The sequence below is a fragment of the Dipodomys merriami genome, unplaced genomic scaffold (assembly GCF_024711535.1).
Source record: "Dipodomys merriami isolate MVZ:Mamm:240054 unplaced genomic scaffold, mDipMer1.0.p SCAF_10, whole genome shotgun sequence".
In the NCBI taxonomy this organism is placed as follows: Eukaryota; Metazoa; Chordata; class Mammalia; order Rodentia; family Heteromyidae; genus Dipodomys; species Dipodomys merriami.
Window position 1 is genome coordinate 12,434,384 of NW_027202271.1, and position 21,823 is coordinate 12,456,206.

Consider the following 21,823-nt stretch of genomic DNA (forward strand, 5'->3'; position numbering starts at 1 on the left):
TAAGTACTTAGGGTCACAGGCATGAGCCATTGGTGCCCGGCTTCTCTGATGTTTCTTTTTCTTTTTTTTTTGGGTCCAGTCGTGGGGCCTGAACTCTGGGCCTGGGCGCTGTCCCTCAGCTCTTCAGCTCAAGGCTAGTGCTCTGCCAGTTGAGCCACAGCACCACTTCTGGCTTTTTTTTCTTTTTGCTTATGTGGTGCTGAGGAATTGAACCCAGGGCCTCATGCATGCAAGGCAAGCGCTCTACCACTGAGCCACCATGTTTCTTAATGTCAACATGGTTCTTGTTTTCTTCTTTACCTACTTTCTCTCATATAGGAGTTGAGCAGATGCAGCCAGATCTAGCAAAGGAGAGTAGAATATAAATTAAAAAAACAGGCTAACATATGTAAAGAGGAAAAAGATTATTTCTAAATATATATATATATATATATATATATATATATATATATCAGGCTGCAGAATAACAAGGAAAAATATAATACAAATGAAAAAGTTAATGTGCTTATTTATTGAATCTTAATGTGAGAACTTAAAGGAAAAATTCCAGGAATGTCTCAGAGTTGCTTAAGGAAGGGGAAGGGGAAAACAGCTTAAAAAGCAGTGAAAGAGATAAGCCTCAGACAAGAGGAATTTCCGCTTTAAGTTCCAAGAAAAAAAAATTTCCTTTAGCCTTTGGGTACTGGAGAATTATTTCAGTACACTGCTGAGGAAGAGGAAGATTTCCTCATCTCCAGGAGTTGAGCTTCTTCTGGAATGGCCTCACTGCTAGACAGCTCGTGCCTGGGCAAGGCCAGTTCTCTTGAGGGCTCTCCCCATGGCCCCCTTCATTTCCTTGTTACGGAAACTATAGATGATGGGGTTGCACATAGGGGTGACCATGGTGTAGAGGAGGGAGAAAGGTTTGTCTTTGTCAGGCCCATGAGTGCTGCGGGGATTCATGTAAGAGAACATAGCTGAAGTGTAGAAAAAGATGACCACGGTCAGGTGGGAGGCACAGGTGGAGAAGGTCTTTCCCCGACCTGAGGAGGAGGCTTTGCTGAGGATGGAGGCCAGGATGCGGGCATAGGAGGTGACAATGAGCACCATGGGGCTCAGCAGCACCACAGTGGCATCAGCAAAGATCATCTTCATGCTGAACTGGACGTCCCCACAAGAGAGGGCGATCACTATGGGGGCCTCACAGAAGAAGTTCTCAACGTGGTTGTCTCTGCAGAAGGGATTCCGGAATGACATGTACTCCAGAAAGATGCCATTGATCATCCCAAAGATCCAGCAAGTACTCACCAGGCTGACACAGACCTGCCGCCTCATGATCTGGGCATAGTTGAGTGGGTGGCAGATAGCAACATAGCGATCATAGGCCATGAAGGCCAAGAGGATGCACTCCGCCACACCCACAAAGAAGACTAAATACATCTGGGTCATGCAGGAGACAAAAGAGACAGTGTGGTTCTTAGTCAGCAGGTGGACCAGCATCTGTGGGATGGTGGTGGTGATGAAGCAGACATCCAGCAAAGACAGGTGGCCGAGGAAGAAGTACATGGGGCTGTTGAGCCTGGGATCTGTCCAGGTGATGAAGATGATGAGGCCGTTCATAGCCATGGCGAGGCTGTAGAGGACTAGGAAGAGGGTGAAGAGGAATGCCCGTGTGTAAGGGGAGCTCTTCTCAAAGCCCACAAGGATGAACTCTGTGACTGTGCTGCTGTTGCTTGCATCCACAGTATGGGGCCTGTTTGAAGATGGAGGACAGGAAAAGCACAGTCGAGATTATTGTAGGGTAATGCAAGGTATTCACTTGTGTCCTGAAAACCAAGGATAAAACTGGGTTGATGAGTGGTAGGAAACCTTTGGGACTTGGACAGCTCTAATAGACTGGTGGTATAATGGATAATGGAAAATGCCAGGCTCTGTAATTATCATCATGATATTGAACATGAAAGAGGAAGTGGCTATACTTTGTTTTGATCAGGTCCTCTGTGAAGTGTTGCCTCTGTTCCAATATTACAGAATTAGTCACTAACAGAATGTACTGAGGTGAAAAAATAAAGTAGATTTGCTTATGACCAGTGCTGAATGAAAAAGTTTTAAGGAATTAAGAAATGGAATGTCGGGGCTGCAAAGGTGGCTCAGTGGTAGAGCGCTTGCCTTGCATGCCTGAGGCCCTAGGTTCGATTCCTCAGCACCACATAAGCAAAAAGAAAAAAGCCGGAAGTGGTGCTGTGGCTCAAGTGGTAGAGCACTAACCTTGAGCCAAAGAGCTGAGGGACAGCGCCCAGGCCCAGAGTTCAGGCCCCACGACTGGACCAAAAAAAAAAAAAAGAAAAGAAAAAAAAAGAAATGGAGTGTCTGAGGAAAGGAGATGGTGGGTATTACCATATGGAGACAGTATTTATGATTCACTTCACAGCTCCTTGAAGGTGTTTTTCTAGGAGAAAAATAGATTCAGGTTTTCGTGCAGCTAATGTAATATCATGACTGGGTTCCATGTTCAGGGGAAATAAAAAATCAGTAACTCTTGGCATTGGACCTAGCTTGGGACTGATTTGCACCATTTGGATATACTCAGCAGACTGGTTCCTCTTAGCCCACCTTTTCCCAGTCGTACTCTGCCTTCTGTTGCCAATGCTACATCAACCACTGTTCTGATTTGAGTCTGAAACGTCCACTCCACAGGTTTGTCTACTGAATTCATAGTCCCCCATAAAGTGTCCCTCTTTGGGGGAGTTCTGGAAACTTTAGGAGCCTTGCTGAAGGGAGTAGATTCCTTGGTGCATGTCCTGGGGGAGTATATCTTCTCTTGGACCCTCTTCGGTTCTGCTTCCTGGTACCCATGGTGTGAGTAGCGTGTGCTGCATTCTTTCACTACCATAATGTTCTGCCCCATCACAGGCCCAGAATTGATGGAGCCAACGGCCATGGAATGAAACCAGAAGCCCCAGTTAATGTTGCTGTTCTTAAGCTGTTTTGCTCAGGTATTTTTGTCTCAGTGATGGAAGCTCATAACACAGCCACTTAGGCTGTGAGGCTGGAGATGGGACCTTGTTGGGAGCTCTAACTTTCTTACCAGGAGATAATTTGGAACATATACTCCTTTGGATGAAAAACATCCAACTCTATCCATGAGAATGGTGTATCTCTGAACAGGGCACACATCTATCCTTTCTAGAATGGACTTTGATTGATCTCTTCCTCCACGCAGCAAATCTTGTTTTTCTTCCATCTTCAGAGAATTAGCATTCATAGGGCTCATGCTCTGATCTTGTAGGAAGTCAGTACATTCACACTAATGGCTCTTGCATTTTTCATCTCATTTTGAAGTAGGATGTATCAGACTCTTAGATAGTTAATAAATGTTGAATATATTTCTCTTTACCTGCCAGCTCTCTTTCACTACTTTCCATTTCTTGTCTATTCTCTTTTTTATACATTTTTACTCAGTCTTCAGTTAGTTGGTTTTGTTTCCTTTTCTACCTACTTTGTGACTATTTTCTCTTCTCTCATCCTTTCTCATCTTTGGTAATGAGGACTCACTACTTATCTAAGTGTTATTGAATCCTCACTCACCTCTGTTTCCCATGTCTCTCAAGTTCTTGTGTTTTCTGTCTGCATTTTAGTCATTGCCTACCATAAGGCCTGCCATTCCTTGAAGCTCTGGATTCCCTATTGGGGTGATTTGTTGGTAGGTCAATGGAGTGTTTGGGCAGCAGTCTATTCCTACCATCTTCACTTTGGGATTTTTCTTATATCAAGGCATTCTTTTGAGGATCCAGAATGGGACAGGGGAAAACAAAGAGCATGGTTTAAGATGTACAGTTGAGTGGATACATGGAGACGGAAATCAAAGTATGGAGAAGCTAAGTCTATGAGTTAAGACGCCAGAGTAAACCAGGTGCCAGTGGCTCACACCTGTAATCCTAGCTACTCAAGGCTGAGATCTGAGGATCATGGTTCGAAGACAGCATGGGTAGAAAAAGTCCCTATGAGACTCTTATCTCCAATTAACCACTTAAAAACTGAAAGTGGCACGGTGGTAGAGTGCTAGACACAAGGAGGTTCAAGAACAGCACCCAGGACCTGAGTTCAAGCCCCACATTGGACAAAAAAAAAAAGACACCAGAGTAATATTGGACTTGTCCAAGAAAAAAAATGAATTTTAACCCAGTAAAACAGTAGGAGCTCTTAGAGTTCACTGTGCTGGTAAGAATATTCTGTGATTCCCAGTCTTGAGTGCCGTGCTATCTACCATTAGCCTCTATGCTAGTGAACATCCTAATACATAAAGCAGTGTATCCGTTACCATCATCTACCTCATTCTGTTCTCTTCTGGCAATGATATGTGTCACTGAATCACCATAACAAGTAGTAGAGAAGATCTCATAGTATTTGAAGAAGAACTAGTCCAGGGAGGATGGTCTGAGCTGGTGGGCCACTCTGGAAGAGAAGAGTATCTTGTGATTTAGTTATTCTTTTGCATCTCTGCTTAAATAACTACTAAATTACATGTATACAGGACTATGTAGCATACTTATGAAATATCACATACCACTTGTTGTTAGCACATTGTATTCATATTTTGTCTTTTATACTATATAGTTTTACATATTCAAGCCTTTATAATTTTTATTTCTGAATACTTTTTGTGTGTGCTGATTCTAGGGCTTGAACTCAGTGCCTGGGTGCTGTCCCTGAGCTTTCTTACTCAAGACTAGTGCTCTACTCCTTGAGCCAAGCTCTACTTCTGGCTGCTTGCTGTTTAGTTAGAGCTAAGAGTCTCATGGACTTGGCTGCCTGGGCTGGCTTGGACCAGATCTTAGCCTCTTGAGTAGCTAGGATTACAGGCTTGAGCCTGGCACCCTACTTCCTAAAACTTTTTGACCTAAAAATTACATTCCCTTCCGTTACCTGAAGAAATTCCAGGTAAGCATATATATTATTTCCAGACAAGCATATATTTTTATGTAACAAAAAAACCCTTGTCTTTGCAAATATTCCTAACAAAGAATCTCTTAAGAATGAACATTAGAAATGATTGTGATACAGCATCATCCCAAATGGGGAACAATCTGAAACCATGTCCTCTAAGGTCATGAATGAGACAAGGGCATACCTTGTGCCCACCTTTATTCAAATAAAGTGCTTGAGTTCTTTTTTTTTTTTTTTTTTGGGTCCGGTCATGGGGCCTGAACTCTGGGCCTGGGTGTTGTCCCTCAGCTCTTCAGCTCAAGGCTAATGCTCTACCACTTGAGCCACAGTGCCACTTCTGGCTTTTTCTGCTTATGTGGTGCTGAGGAATTGAACCCAGGGCCTCATGCATGCAAGGCAAGCGCTCTACCACTGAGCCACCTTCCCAACCCCAAGTGCCTGAGTTCTTATCCAGAGAAATAAGACTAGAGAAAGAAAGAAAGAAAGAGGGTGGAAATGGGAAAGGAAGACATCAAATTGTTCTTATGCTCCTATACTTAAAGGACCCTAAAGACTATACTAAAAAACTCTGAGACCTGATCAATACCTTCAGCCAAGCAGTAGGATACAAAATCAACAATAAAATAAATCAGCGTAACTATATACCAATAACAAAATGAGTCCTAAAAATTCATTTAGAAGCACAAAGACCCCAAGCAGCCAAAGCAATTCTCAAGAAAAAGAGCAATTCAGGAAAGATGATAATAACCCAACCTCAAATTATACTAGAGAACCATAGAAACAAACAAACAAAAAAAACATGGTATCGGCACAGATAGACACATGGATCAATGGAATAGCATACACAAAAAGAAATGCACACAGATACAGTTCTCTGATATTTGACAAAGGTATACAAAATTATTTTCTCAGAGAAAAGATACTCTCTTTAACAAACAGTGTTGGGGAAACTAGCTATCCATAGACAGATCAAATTGTTTTGTTTTTGTTTTTGTTTTTTGTTAGTCATGGGGTCTGAACTTGGCCTGGGTGCTGTCCCTCAGTTCTTTAGCTCAAGGCTAGCACTCTACCACTTGAGCCACAGTGCCACTTCCAGCTTTTTCTGCTTATGTGGTGCTGAGGAATTGAACCCAGGGCCTCATGTATTCAAGGCAAGCACTCTACCACTGAGCCACCTTCCTAGCCCCAGATCAAGTATTTTAAGATAAGAGCAGAAACTTTGAAGATGCTAGATGAAGCTGCTAGGGAAAATCCTAGAAGGTACAGACATAGGTAACACTCTTCTGAATAGAACCCTAGTTGCTCAGGAAATAACAAGAATTGAAAAATGGGATTTCATTAAATATACTACTTGATTGAATAACAACTTCTTTACAATTAAATAAATAAATAAAAATTAATGGCTTCTGCACAGCAAACAATTACCAGAAACAAAAGAAAGCCTACAGGGAAGTGGAGGGATGACTCAAATGAAAGCGTTCCAGCCTTAAGAAAAAAAGTTAGGCAAGAGTACAAGGCCCTGATCCATTGCAACAATGAGATGTACAAGTCTTTATGTCGAAAAACGAACTTTACAACTGCGGTGGGGGGTGGGGGGAGGATCGGGTGGGAGGAGGCAGGAGTATGGGAAGGGATGGGAAGGGGAAACAAAGAGGAGGCAACAATGCTTGATAAGAAATGTACTTGTTGGGCTGGGAAGGTGGCTCAGTAGTAGAGCGCTTGCCTTGCATGCCTGAGGCCCTGGGTTCGATTCCTCAGCACAACATAAGCAAAAAGAAAAAAGCTGGAAGTGGCGCTGTGCCTCAAGTGGTAGAGCGCTAGCCTTGAGCTGAAGAGCTGAGGGACAGTGCCCAGGCCCAGAGTTCAGGCCCCAAGACCAGACACACACACACACACACACACAAAGAAATGTACTTGTGATCTTGCCCATGTAATTGTAACTCCTCTGTATGGTATTCTCACAATTAAAAAAAAAAAATACAAGGCCTTGAGTTCAAGCCCCAAAGCTGATGTGTGTGTGTGTGTGTGTGAGAGAGAGAGAGAGAGAGAGAGATAGAGAGAGAGAGAGAGAGAGAGAGAGAGAGAGAGAGAGAGAGAGAGGAGAGAGAGAGAAAGGAGAGACTAAGTGAAATAAAGAAAAGGCGGGGAAGGGTAGGGCAAAATGAACTCTAGGAAACTGAAACAGGTTTGTGCTTTTATTTTTTTCAGTGTTGCTGTTTTTTGTTTTCTTTTCTCTTTGTCTTGTTTGTTCATTTTTTTTGTCTTTTGGAGGGTAATAGGGGCACAAAGATGAAGGGACATAGGGTGAATAAATGCAGCATGGTTCTCACTAGACAGTATGTTGAAAATGAACTATACAACTTGTGGGTGGAGACAGGAGGGAAAACTGGGGGAGAGTGAGAGGAGTGACATTATCCAGAAAGAAATGTACTCATCACCTGACTTATGTAATTGTAACTCCTCTGTATATCACCTTTATAATAATTATTAAAAAAGGAAAGACTACAGAATGGAAGAAAATCTTTACAAGTTATTTATTGGATAGAGGATTAATAACATGTAAAATATTCCAAAAACTAAACATCAAAAAGAATAAGTAGCCTGGCACTGGTGGCTCACGCCTGTAATCCTAGCCACTCAGGAGGCTGAGATCTGAGGATTGTGGTTCAAAGCCAGCCTGGCACAAAAGTCTGTGAGACTCTTATCTTCAACAAACCACTCAGAAAACCGTAAGTGGTGCTGTTACTCAAGTGGTAGAGTGTTAGCCTTGAACTGAAGAGCTCAGGGACAGCACCCAGGCCCAGAGTTCAAGCCCCATGATAGACAAAAAAAAAAAAAAAAAAGAAAAAGAAAAGTAATCTAATTAATAAATGGGCAGTCAAATAAATTTTAATAATAAGTACAAATCACTAATGCATGAAGAAATGCCCAACCATAAAGGTATTCCAAATAAAATATTATTGAGATTCAACCTCGTCCCTGTTAGAATGTCATCAAGAAAGAAACAACAAATACTAGCAAGGACAGAGGAAAGAAGAGACTCTTAGACATTATAGGTGAGAATGTTAATTAGTGCATTCACTATGGAAATAAGTATGAAGATTCCTTAAAAATAACTAAAGTATCCTGCTATTCCACTTCTAGGCATATATCTGAAGGAATGTAAGCCAACATACAGTCAAGATACCTGCACAGTCATGTTTATAGTAATACCATTCACAATAGCCAATATATGAAGTCAGTCCAGAGGCTCAGCAGCCAATAAATGTATAAAAATGTGGTATGTATACACAAGGGAGTATTACTTATTCATAAAGAAGAATGTAATTGCATCATCTTTCAGGAAAATGGATGAAACTAGAGATTATTGTGTTAAGGTAAATAAGTTAAACTGAGAAAGATGAATACTGCAAATTGTCTCTCATATGCAAGAGCTAGCCCTTAAATATTGTCAGAGCTGGGTGCTGGCTTCTTATGCCTGCAATCCTAGCTATTTAGGAAGTTTAGACCGGGAGGGTCAAGGTTCAAAGCTAGCCCAGGCAGCCAAGTCCATGACACTCTGTTTCAATTAACTAGCAATTGGAGACATGGCTCAAATGATAAAGCACTAGCTGTGAGCAAGCTTTCTTGCTCAAGTAAGAGCTGAGGCCCCAAGTTCAAGCCCTAGAATGGAAAAAAAAAAGAGTGATAGAAAGCATAAAACATGTTCTGTTTGGGAATGGATACTAGTGGTGGTGAGGGGGAGATAAAAGGAGAAGGTTGAATAGGAGGAATGTGCTCAAATTATTTAGTATACAAAGAAATGAAAGAAATAAAATTTGTTGGAATTGTTTTAAGAGGCAGGGAGAAAGGATGAGAAATAGTGACAGAGAGGGTAAACTTGGAGTATATTACATAAATATATGAAAATGTTATGAAGAGACACCTTTGAACAACTCATATTTGTACAACTAATAAAAATGTAAAGAAACAAGTAGTTACATTTTCTAAAACTCATTTTGAACTTTTAAATGATATGTTTATTGGTTATCTTAATTAGCAACTGTGGAGCTGTTTAGACTCTCATTTTGAAATGTATACATACATACCTCTATACATACCAGTATACAAATAGTATATATTATATTATATATGTAATGTATTATATACATATGTAACATTTCTCTTTTAAACCAGAGCACAATAGTATTTTCTCCTGCAATCAGCACTGAGATAATATAAACATGACTCTTAGCTTTCTTTTACTTGAAGACTCAAGGACTTGTGATCCCGTTTCAATTACAAATAATTTGCAAAATAGTTTAACATTTAAGCGTACATTTTCCTACTGCCTTCTAATGATGTAATTGAATGTCATGGAAGAACTGCTGGTAAGTTAGACAACAGAACGGAGCAGTTTGTCAGAAGCAAAGAACCAAGAATAAGTTTTAGGCTATGGGTTTAGAGTGGTACCATGGCTGACTTAATTTACTGCTTGACCCATTTTTAATCATCTGTGAGCCAAAGAGGAAGTTCCCAACATCACCAAAGCCTCTCAAAGAGCAGGGATTTCTTTCAGGGGAGCAGCCACATGAGGCTGGAAGCTGGACGGTCTTGATTGCAACCCTGTACGATAAACTTAAGGGGCTAAATAATAAAATACTGGTTACTGAGAAGGGCAGGGCAGGGTAGGGACACACTTCTTTCCACATTCCAGATGTTTCCTTCCAAGTGAAGAGAATTGTGATAGCATGACACTCCTCATCTGTGCCTCACCTTCCTTCATGCCATGGTAGGAGAGAAAGCTTACCTGATTGGAGATAGTAGAAGGAGGAACCCATTACATGTGTTCTAGCCCTTTTACCTCTCCTTCCTCTTAGGAGTGAGCTGCCCTGTGCGACAATCTGTAAGGGCTCTACTGCTGTCTAGAGCTGTCAGTGGCTTATGAGGAAGTCTCGGTATCCTTTGTGTTAGGAAGTCCACATCTGTTTTGCTCTTAATAAAGGCGACATTTCCCCCAGATATTCTGGCATACCCTAAGCAATCAAAGAAGAATGAGCTCTGAAAATAGCTCTACTAAATGCAAAGACAACCCAGCTCTCACAGAAATCCTTGTTTAGTGAGACCTGGGGCAGGGAAGGACCCATAGCCAGTAACAAAAGGAGAAGGCACAAGAAGCAAGAAATTAGCTCTGGTTGAACAGGAGCCTCATATTAGACATTTCACAAAGAAAATACAATATCAATCTTCATCAGGAGCAATAATAAAAGTAAAAAAGAAAGAAGGGAAAAAACATTGTCGATACAAAGACACGATAGAACCACAGCTTTTGTATTTCAGACTGTCATTAGAAAAACAAGGCCATGGCCAGGCACCAGTGGCTTATGCCTGTAAATCCTTGCTACGCAGGAGGTTGAGATCTGAGCATCACGGTTTGAAGCCAGCCCAGGAAGGAAAGTCTGTGAGACTCCTATCTCCAATGGAAAGACAACAGATAATAAAAATTTGTCATGTATTTCCTGACCAAAAAAAGATCAATAAAAAACTGTTGCATGTTCATGAGATTCAGAAGCTCAAAACAACTCAATATCAAGGAAGCAAATAACCAGATTATCAATTGATAGAGGGCCTGACTAGATATTTCTCAAAAGAAGGCACAAAATAACCAATAAATGCATTAAAAATTTCAACATTTCTAAATGATCATGGAAATGCAAATTAAAATCACAATGAGGTAACAATCTTATACCTGTTAGAAATCTTGACAAGTGTGTGAAGAAAAGACAAGGCTGTGCACTCTCTTATTAGGAATGTAAATGATTTCAACCACTAGGTAAAACATTCTAGAGGTTTCTCGACAAATCAAACATCTACAATATGAACCAACTATTCATATCTGGGCAATCAGTGTATTGAAAAGACAGTTTTACACATATTCACAGCATTATTCACAATAGCCAAGATAGGGAATCAAATACAATTCCCCTCCATACATGAATAGCGTTTTAAAATAGTATATATACATACAAGGAAATATGATTCTTTTTTTGCCAGTCCTGGAGCTTGAACTCTGGGGCTGTGCACTGCCCCTGAGCTTCTTTTGCTCAAGGCTAGCATTCTACCACTTGAGCCACAGTACCACTTCAGGCTTTTTCTGTTTATGTGTTACTGAGGAATCGAATCCAGGCTTCATGCATGCTAAGCAAGCACTCTACCACTAAGCCACATTCCCAGCCCATGATTTGTTCTCCTACCCCCCCCCCCCCGGGCTGGGGGCTCTCCCTCAGTTCTTCAGCTCAAGACTAGTGGCTTTACCACTTGAGCCATAGAGCTCCTTCGGTTTTCTGGTAATTTATTGGAGATAAGAGTCTAAGTGACTTTCCTGCCTGGGCTGGCTTTGATCCACAGTCTTCAGCTCTCAGCCTCCTGAGTAGCTAGGATTATAGGTGTGAGGCACTGGTGCCATGCTTCATGATTTATTCCTAAAAAAGCATGAAATTCTGTTGCTTGGGAAAACATAGATGAGCCTAAAGGAAAGTATGTTAAATGAATTAGGTGAGGCACAGAGACACAGACCACATGAACTCACTTCTATGTTAAAAAAAAAAAGTGGATTGCATAACACCCAGAATCAAAGCTGGAGCTGGGAGCAGGAATTGGGGAGATGTTGGTCCAAACTGATTTCAATTAGACAGAAGGAATAAAATCAAGAAATTGTTGCACTAGTTCCATGCCAGTGACTCTTGCCTATAATCCAAGCTACTTGGGAGGCTGAGCTCTGAGGATTGTGGTTCAAAGCCAGCCTAAACAGTAAAGTCTATGAGATCTTTATCTCCAATAAACCTCCAACCCCCCCCCCCCCCCAGAAGTGCTAGCCTTGAGCAAAAAAAGCTCAGGATCAGTGCCTAGGCTCTGAATTCAAGCCCCAGGACGCCTCACCTCCCTCCCTGCCCACCCCCACCACACACACACACACACACACACACACACACACACACACACACACACACACACACACACACACACGAAACAATTGTACAACGTGTTGCCTGTCTGATGACATATACTATATACTTAAATTTTGCAGAAAGTAGATTTTAAGTGTTCTAACCACAAAAAGTGGTAAGTATGTGAGGTACTAAATACATGAATTAGCTTAATGTAGCCATTTCACAATACATACATATATTAAAACATTCTTTTCATCATAAATACATATAATGTTTGTTTATTAAGATAGAATCCAATCTTACTCTGAGTCAGATCTGAGTCCCAAAATGACATGACTTTATTATTCAAGCTAAATGACTTGCCAAACAATAATTTTTCCCTGACTACTTCATCTTTCCTCCATGACCTCAGACCTACTCATTTAAAAATGATATGTAAGGCTTACATATAAACTTAAAGGCACGATCCATAAATGTTCATGCATTAAAGAGAAAAATGTAGGAAAGTTTAGCACATCATATATAGATGCAAAGGCGCATAGGAGAACATGGATGCCAGGCTCCCAGGAAATGTACTCAATGTGTCAAGTTGGCTGGTAGGCACCCAAGTTCATTTCTCCTTTAAAATAAAGATTAACTAGAATAAGATAATTAGTGGCTGGTACAGTCTAGACAGCAAACATTAGTGAGTTCTGATCTCTATTTCTTCTCCTGTCCCAGTGGCTTCCTTCCTACATGGAAGGAATATTGCAAAGGCTTGGCCAGCCTCCCACTCATCCACTGAAACGCTCCTGCGGAAACTGGAGGAGAAATAGGCTCTCTCTCACCTTGTCTAGTCCTTCCTAATGTTCCCTGTTTCTTACTACCTGGAAGTACTTTATATCTAGCTTGGCTTTTTTTCTTGATTTATTTAAGTACTTATTCTTTTAATTCTGGCTCCTAGAAATGTTGGGGGGGGGAAGCAAATGACAACAAAGTGTGGGAAATCTTATTGCATCACAATCTCTAAAAAAGGCCCATCCTTCAGTTACTTTTCAACATCCCCTTACCCAGAGAAGACAAATGTCAATACTAAAGAAGCAGGGAAAAAAAACCCTAACATACAACAATTTAAAGTGCAAGATTCAGGAAAGACTAAAATGCAGATGGCTTGTGCCTGTAGTCTGTAGATGCTGAGATTTGGAAAAGGATGATTCAGGCCAGCCCAGGCAGAAATGTCTACTAGACTCCATCTTTAAGATAGCCAGAAAAAAGCTACATTGGAAAGGCATGGCCCTAGTGGTAGAGTACAAGCTGAACAAGTTAGAGGCCCAGTACTGGAAAACAAACAAATGAGAGTAATAGGGCATAGGTGAGATCTCATCACACAAAAGAAACAGAAAGGTAAAAGCCAAATAAACATTTTCACTGCAGGTATGGGAAACCTTTTTACTGCCAAGGGCCATTTGGATATCGAGCACATTATTTTAGGGCCATTCAAAATTATCAATATAGGGAGAGCAACTAGTTGTGGGCAGCTGACAAGATACGTAAATATCTGTCCTGTCAGAGACCAGTGATTTCTCTAACCTTACAAGGCTTGCAGGCTAGATTTTACTTATGCTTGAATCAGAAGACCGAGGTACCAAAAACCCAATCTACAGATAGGAACTTAAAATGCAAGCGATAAAAAGCCAAACATAAACAAATTCCAGGAAATGGCAAAAAACAAAACCAAATATGGAACCTAATCTGGGCTGCTGACCAACAGGCTGGGCAGGCCTACCTGCTTACATGGATTCAGAACAAAGAAGCCATGTCTTTCACCTAGTTCTAGAAACAAAAGACTGACTCCGGTTGTCTCTCCCTCCCAAGTTCGTGGAGACACAGCTGTGCAAGCAAGCTGGCCATCTCTGCCACACCCAAGCCATCTGCAGCCAGTACCGGAGGGCAGGTGGGCAAACAGAGATGAGAATGGAAATACAAAAGGGAGATAGGCAGAAGTGAGAAACCGACGGGAAACAGGACAACAGAGCCTGGGCTAGAGACCTACAGAAGGAGACTGAGCAAGAAAGGGGTTCATGGAGTCAAGATCTGCCACTTTTCTCCCCGGGCTTTAGTGTACAGAATCCCGGGAGATATGAACACACATGGTCACTGAGGTAGCCAGGGAACATTCATTTCTGAGCATGGTCATGAAGAAAAGGTCAGCTTCACAGAAGAAGTGAATTCACTCACTGACCTTGTCCATGAGCTTCGGCACAGGCTGAGGAGGACATTGGCTGTGCTGGTTTCAGGCTCCCAGGAGGAAGGTGGAGGTACAGAGTGAGTTTGCAATGGTCCCGTTGCAGAGTGGCTGCTCACTTATAGGCTGGTCATCTGGGTTCCTTCTTCTGTGCCCTCCTCATCTCCTCATTTCTCATCTCAGTTCCCTCCTACACACACACACAGATACACACACACACACACACACACACACACACACACAGAGACACACACATACACACATGCACACACGCTCACAGACACAATAGGCACTGGCTTCTAATTGGTTACTGTTGGGAACCAATTGTAATATGGCCAAAGATTTATTCTTGAGGCCTGACCATTCCAAATTATCCCTAGGGATAGTCTTGTACCATTCCTTTCCAAGACTCCTTTGTGAGGCCATGAACGTGGCAGGTGGCCAGGGAGATCTTACATAGTCCCAGGTGCTCTTAGCAAATTTATGTTATATATACATATACATATACATATATATATCTTATTGAGAAGAGGGTCTTGTGATCTTTGTGGCCTAAGTTTTCAACATGGGTACCTTTTTAAGTCTTATCCACATGTTTGCCTATTAAACCCTGAATTCTTTTGTTTATTTCTGGGGTTTTTTTTTGACAAGGCTTTCTGCTGACTTAATTTTTCCAAATTTAAAGAGCGTCCAGTATCTTACTAAGTATAACTGCACAGTAAATGTTGGTTGACCACTCATTCTATGCCAGAACTATTCTGACTGCCCTGGTCATGTGGTATCAGATAGACAAAGGATCTCCCTGATGGAGCAGACATCTTCTCTATTGTTCCTCTTCTGCCATCCTCTCCACCTCTTCAGTAGCACAGTTCTCTTCTTCAAAGCTGACATACCCCAAATAGGCTCTGTACATGAGTAAGGACCACAAGGAGGGTGGAAATGAATGGAGAGTGAATAAGGGTGAATCTGATTGAAGTGTTTTGTATACTTGTATGAAAATAGAACAAGGAACCCAATTGATATTGTTTTAACAAAAAGGTAAGGAAATTTAAGAGAAGGGTGAGGTCGATGGAATGCATTTTGTGCCTGTATGGAAATAACACAATGGAACCTCATTTCTACAACTAGTATATATTAATACAAAGTCCTTTTTTAAAAAAAAAAGCTGAAATATTCTGTTTCCCTGATCTTTTCTCTGTTGTTCCAAATTTCTCTCTGGTACTGAATTATCAGCCATTTAAATTCTGCATAGCCCAAAATATTTTTTAATTCTCAGACTACCTCAATCCTCAGGCAGCTTTTCTACTTCTGGAAATCTTGATCTATTAACTAATTTAAGTTTAAAAAAGTGTGTGTCCTGACTTATTCCCAATGTGGTGGTTCTTCTATCATGTATTTCTAACACCATCTCTTAAGTTGGGATATTACTAAATCTAGTATACTTAGAACATTTTTGATAGCATAAATTAGTTTGTGCCTTATCAGGCATAAATTTAGCAACAGGAAACAAGATGTCTAATGACCATTCATATTGGTAACCATTTGATGAATCCAAGTCAGAAAAAGACATAATTAATGCCCTAATTCTCAGCCAATGTATCAAATAGGTTACCAGAATGTTTAGGGCGGCTAAATAGCCATTAGCTTTGGTCCTTGCATCTGGCAAGAGGAGAATTCAGACCAGATGTGAACATAAGTAAAGGTGATAAAAAAAAATCTATTCAAAGAAATATGGTAGAGAAAGAACCTGTGGCACAGATTTGTTGCAGGGAGACCACACTTCATCTTTTTTTTGGAGGGGGGTCCGGTCGTGGGTCCTGAACTCTGGGCCTGGGTGCTGTCCCTCAGCTCTTCAGCTCAAGGCTAGCACTCTACCACTTGAGCCACAGTGACACTTCCGGCTTTTTTCTTTTTGCTTATGTGGTGCTGAGGAATCGAACCCAGGGCCTCATGCATGCAAGGCAAGCGCTGTACCACTGAGCCACCTTCCCAGCCCCCCACTTCATCTTATTGCAAACATCTTGGCTGTCTTCCTCCTTACAGAGCTTTGCTTTAGGGTAAATAGTGAGAATTGGAGTTTTGATGGGTGGGTCTCCTTTCTGTGCCCAAAGATATACTGTTCCATTCTTTTTTTTTTTTTTTTTTTTTTTTTTTGCGGGGCGGGGGGGGGGGGGTCCGGTCGTGGGGCCTGAACTCTGGGCCTGGGTGCTGTCCCTCAGCTCTTTAGCTCAAGGCTAGCGCCCTACCACTTGAGCCACAGCACCATTTCCGGCTTTTTTCTTTTTGCTTATGTGGTGCTGAGGAATCAAACCCAGTGCCTCAGGCATGCAAGGAAAGCGTTCAACCACTGAGCCACCTTCCCAGCCGCACTACTGTTCCATTCTTATGTTCTCATTCTCTTGTCCTTCTTACTTCCTCATTCTTACATTCTTCATTCTCTTTCTCATTCTGCCTGCCCCGCCCCAATTTTGTTCCAGGCAGGTTTTTGGCTTATCAGTTTATCTTACCATCTGCAAGTTCTACAGGTAGGCTGAGAATTCCTGATTGCTGCTTTTCTACTAACTCGTATCACGATAGCTATTCAAAAGCTCCTGGAAATGTCAACCATTCTAGAACTTTAAAAGCATTTATCTCTATACTTCCTTGCACTGAAAGGCCAATCAATTGATACACTAAGTGGCATGCTCATTGGACAACTCACTTCCCAGTAACCTCTGCTCCGGGACATTTTATGGACAGAATTTTATTGACATAAAACACAAAGTGCAATTCCAGATGCTCCAAATGATTTCTCTCTTCCTAGAAAGTATTGAACCAAGTAAGTTAATGAGTGTGTGTTTTGCTTGAGTTTGGTAATTTTGCAATATCACTTCTGATGGGTCTGGCACCAGTTCCTAAATTAATCAGTGGGTTGGAAGATTCAACAGGACAGTGAAGGAACTTATAGAAAAATAAGCCTGATTAGAAAGGATGATACAGGATAAATGAAGCATCCTGGTACTACTACCTGTCAAGAGCAGGGGGCATGGAGCACGTTAAGGGGCAGGGAAGGAAGAAAAGAAATATATGGCTATAAAGAAAGATAATCAAGGAAGTGACTAAATGAATAAACACCCTCATAAATATCCTCTGTTCTCCTAGATCCTGCTAGCACGCACTCTTATTACTTGAACCAAACCAGAAATAAAAGGCAGTGAAGGTCTTTAAGGCTGTCAATAGATTTCGCAAATGTGGAGTAAGACATGGTTATTTGGCTCTAGAGTCCAAAGGGAAATACCCAGCACGCAGGGAAGGTAGAGCTGATGCTTCTGGGTGAGTGGAATGTATTTCCAGTGTAGGAGATGTTAAGAGGGAAATTAATTGGAAAAGGGCCAGTTAGATTCTTAAGGTTGGAATGGGAGAAATGAGGTTCTACAACAAGGAAAGCTCAGTTTTGTGCTCGGTAGGGGAAGATAGGCATTGATGAAAAGAAAGGATTCTGAAAGAGAATGAGAAAGAAGTGTTCAAGTTTAGCTGGGCTTGCACCTGTAATCTTAGCTACCAAAGAAACTGAGATCTGGGGGTCAGGATTGGAAGCCAGCTCAACCAGACAAATCCTTGAGAATCTTACCTCCAATCAACCAGCAAAAAGCTGGAATTGGAGATATGGGTCAAATGGTAGACTACTAGTTGCAGCGTGCACACGTGCACCCGCACGTGTGTGCGCACACGCACGCGCGCGCACGCACACACACACACACACACACAGTGAAATTGAAATTCTAGGAAGTTTTCTCACAAGTGGCCACAGATGGCACTAAATAGCATTTATTGGAGCCCCAATGAAGAACAGATGGAATAGAGTATCAGCCAGCCAGGAATGTAAAATTGGTAAGGGCAAGAAAAGATAGCTGTTGGGTAGATATGATTTGGTTTGGAGTAGGAAAAAAAGAGAATCTGTAGGCGAGTGTGCTGGTGACAGACAGAAGGGCATGACTGGACAGGAAGAGACCTGTACTTTATAAAAATTGAAGTTGTTGCTGGGTGCCAGTGGCTTATACCTGTAATTATAGCTACTCAGAAGGCTGAGATCTGAGGATTATGGTTCAAAGCCAGACAAAGCAGCAAAGTCTGTAAGACTCTTATCTCCAGTTAATCACAGAAAAAGCCAGAATTGGCACTGTGGCTTAAATGTTAAGAGTGCTAACCTTGAGCAAAAGGAGCTCAGGGACAGAGCCTAGGCTCAGTGTTCAAGTGGCAGGACCAGAAAAAAGTGAAGTTGTTGGGCTCAGCACAGATAGAGACACACCAAGAGGATTTAGAAAGGATTTTTATTATAGCTACATAAGGCCAACAGGTACTTTGAAGATGACTTTTCAGAGAACTCTATTCTTTGCAGATGGAATAATTTCCTTCCATTTCTTTTCTTCCCATATTAATATTCCTATATTACCTCTCATTATCTTTCATTTTGTTTTATAAGAATGTATTTTCAATTTGATGCTGTTCATATCTTAGACTTCATATTATTTTGTTCTGTGTATTTTACAATTCATAACTTTCCTAACCTGTGCCCTTTGTGTGTGTATGTGTGTGTGTTGTGTATGAGTGTGTGTATGTGTTTGTGTGAGTGTGTGCCACTCCTGGGGCTTGAACCATGAAAATAAGCTAAAGTGCTCTTGTTCTATTCATATATATATATATATATATATATATATATATATATATATATAATTGTAAAGATACTGTACAGAGGGGTTATAGTTACATGAATAAGGTAATGAGTACATTTCCCATCAAGCATTGTAACCCCCTTCTTGTTCTATTCTTGTAAAGTGCAAATGTCTCTCTAAGATTCCATGACCCCAAGGCATTTTGTTCTTTAAGTCAAACCCCAATTTACAACTTGGGGCAGGCATGCAGGCAGGCTCCCGGCTTTCTTCCTTCTTCAACTTCGATTCATCTCTATTTGGTTTAGGTGACCTTCTGTGATGCCTTGGCAAGTAACACACACCCATTGATGAAATCTTATCTTTTACCTAGGAACGTGACTGAAGAATTTTATGCCTTTTGAAAAGGAAACCCTACCATTTGACTTTCTCCTAGAAATGGATACTGTCAGAACTATGGTCTGATGGTCTTCTTCAATCCTGTTCCTGTGAAAACTATGCCTACCTTTCTCAAATGATAAAAATAGACCCTTTCATTGCACATGTCCCTCCAACTATGGAAACACGTCACTCAAAGGTGTCAAGGAAGATTAATCTATCCTGGAGGTGAAATCAGATCGATGGGCTTCAGAGAACATAAGGTCCATCCACTGCAATCTGGGTCCAAGGATGCCATACACCCTTTCTCCTGAAGCCTTTCAGCACTGGGGAGTAACTCATCTGTCAAAGCCTGGGATGGGGTACTCTCCCCCATCCCCAGGGGAGGAATCTTCTTCTCCAGGGCCCTGTCTTCTAGACAGGTTCTGCCTGGGCTGGGCCAGTTCTCTTGAGGGTTCTCCCTATGGCCCCCTTCATTTCCTTGTTGCGGAAACTATAGATGATGGGGTTGCACATAGGGGTGATGATGGTGTAGAGGAGGGAGAAAGGTTTGTCTTTGTCAGGCCCATGCGTGCTGCGGGGATTCATGTAAGAGAACATAGCTGATGAGTATAAAAGGATGACCACGGTCAGGTGGGAGGCACAGGTGGAGAAGGTCTTTCCCCGACCTGAGGGGGCGGCTTTGCTGAGGATGGAGGCCAGGATGCGGACATAGGAGGTGACAATGAGCACCATGGGGCTCAGCAGCACCACAGTGGCATCAGCAAAGATCATCTTCATGCTGAACTGGACGTCCCCACAGGAGAGGGCGATCACTATGGGGGCCTCACAGAAGAAGTTCTCAACGTGGTTGTCTCTGCAGAAGGGATTCCGGAATGACATGTACTCCAGAAAGATGCCATTGATCATCCCAAAGATCCAGCAAGTACTCACCAGGCTGACACAAACCTGCTGGCTCATAATCTGGGCATAGCTGAGTGGGTGGCAGATAGCAACATAGCGATCATAGGCCATGAAGGCCAAGAGGATGCACTCCGCCACACCCACAAAGAAGACTAAATACATCTGGGTCATGCAGGAGACAAAAGAGACAGTGTGGTTCTTAGTCAGCAGGTGGACCAGCACCTGTGGGATGGTAGTGGTGATGAAGCAGACATCCAGCAAAGACAGGTGGCCGAGGAAGAAGTACATGGGGCTGTTGAGCCTGGGGTCTGTCCAAGTGATGAAGATGATGAGGCCGTTCATGGCCATGGCGAGGCTGTAGAGGGCTAGGAAGAGGGTGAAGAGGAATGCCCGTGTGGAAGGGGAGCTCTTCTCAAAGCCCACAAGGATGAACTCTGTGACTGTGCTGCTGTTGCTTGCATCCACAGTATGGGGCCTGTTTGAAAATGGAGGACAGGAAAAGCACAGTAGGGTAATGCAAGGTATTCACTTGTGTCCTGAAAACCAAGTATAAAACTGGGTTGATGAGTGGTAGTAAACCTTTGGGATTTGGACAGCTCTAATAGACTGGTGGTATAATGGGTAGTGAAAATGCCAGGGTCACCACAGTTTCTGTAAATACAATCATAATATGATTATCATACTTTACTGTGGTTTAATAGGATCTCCTCTGAAGTGTTACATCAGCTTTCAGGCCCTCAATAAAAAAATTAATTACTAATCAGAATGTACTCAGAAGTGAAAAAATGAAGTAGACATGCCTACACATGTATCAAATGAGGTAAACTTTAAGGAATTGAGTAGTGGAGTGCTTGAGGGGAGAGCATTGTCAATTTTAATTTATTGAACATCATGTTTAGAAAGTCCTGGGGAGATATATGAACCTACATATTTCTAGAAGAAAAATTCAGGTCACCTTTGTGTTCCTGATTTATGATGATGAATAGCTTCAAGTTTCAGGGAAAATGAACATGTTGTAACTCTCAGGATTGTTCCTTGTGTAACTCATTTGCATACTTCTTGAGTGAGTCATGTGAGGCTCTTCCCCCAAACCCACATTTCCCCAGACATTTGGCATCCTGCATTTGCTGATGCTACATCAACCCCTGAAATGGTTTGATTATAAAATGTCTCCCTTAAGCTTATTACTGAATGGTTAGTCTCCAGATGGTGTTGCTGTTTTTTGGAGATTTTGAAACTTCAGGGGTACACAGGTCCTGATTTGGGGTGTGTGTTGCATTGCCATATCTTGCCTTGGATCCCATTCTTGTACTTTTTGCTACCCCAATTGTGAATAGCTCTCATCACCATGGTGTTCTGATTCACTACAGGCCCAGAATCAATGGAGCCAAGGACTTTGGACTGAAACCTCTATAACCAGAAGCTAAAATGAATCCTCCTCCTTTTCCATTATTTATACTAAGCATTTTGTCATAGCCATGAAAAACCAGACGAACACATCCACATATTTTTTTTAAGCTGGAGAGATGGGGCCTGGTTTTGAGCTCTTGCTTTCTTATCAGAAGACAATAAGATGGGTACAAATCCAGTTTGTTTTTCTAGAATGGACTTTGACCACCCCTTCCCTCCAGGAGAAAATCCTGCCCTTCCTCCATCTTTCATAGAATAAGGGTTCATAGTTTTCATGCTTTGATCTCACTACTGAAATTTTATGTCATTAAGTCCATACTAATCTCTATTGTACTTTTTGTCTTATTTTGGAGTGCATGTGTATCATATCTATTCCAACTGTGATGCTTATACATGGTGTGTGT

General features: G+C 41.8%; 2 protein-coding genes across 2 annotated transcripts; both read right to left on the reverse strand.

Annotated features, from left to right (window-relative positions):
- Positions 1-768: 768 nt before the first annotated feature.
- Positions 769-9,419, reverse strand: Or10ad1 (olfactory receptor family 10 subfamily AD member 1). Its single transcript, XM_070034980.1, has 2 exons — positions 9,406-9,419; positions 769-1,705 (listed from the first exon to the last, which is right to left on the reverse strand). Exons 1-2 carry the CDS (start codon positions 9,417-9,419, stop codon positions 769-771), a joined length of 951 nt encoding a protein of 316 aa, XP_069891081.1.
- Positions 9,420-19,520: 10,101 nt separating this feature from the next.
- On the reverse strand, positions 19,521-21,359 carry LOC138838130 (olfactory receptor 10AD1-like). The gene is made up of 2 exons (XM_070037256.1): positions 21,292-21,359; positions 19,521-20,484 (listed from the first exon to the last, which is right to left on the reverse strand). Exons 1-2 carry the CDS (start codon positions 21,357-21,359, stop codon positions 19,521-19,523), a joined length of 1,032 nt encoding a protein of 343 aa, XP_069893357.1.
- Positions 21,360-21,823: the final 464 nt, after the last annotated feature.

Coding starts and splice junctions, on each gene's coding strand:
- LOC138838130 (XM_070037256.1), bottom strand. CDS start 21,359: ATGGTGATGAGAGCTATTCACAATTGGGGTAGCAAAAAGTACAAGAAT. Junction 20,485..21,291: donor GGGATCCAAGGCAAGATATG/GCAATGCAACAC, acceptor ATTTTCAAACAG/GCCCCATACTGTGGATGCAA.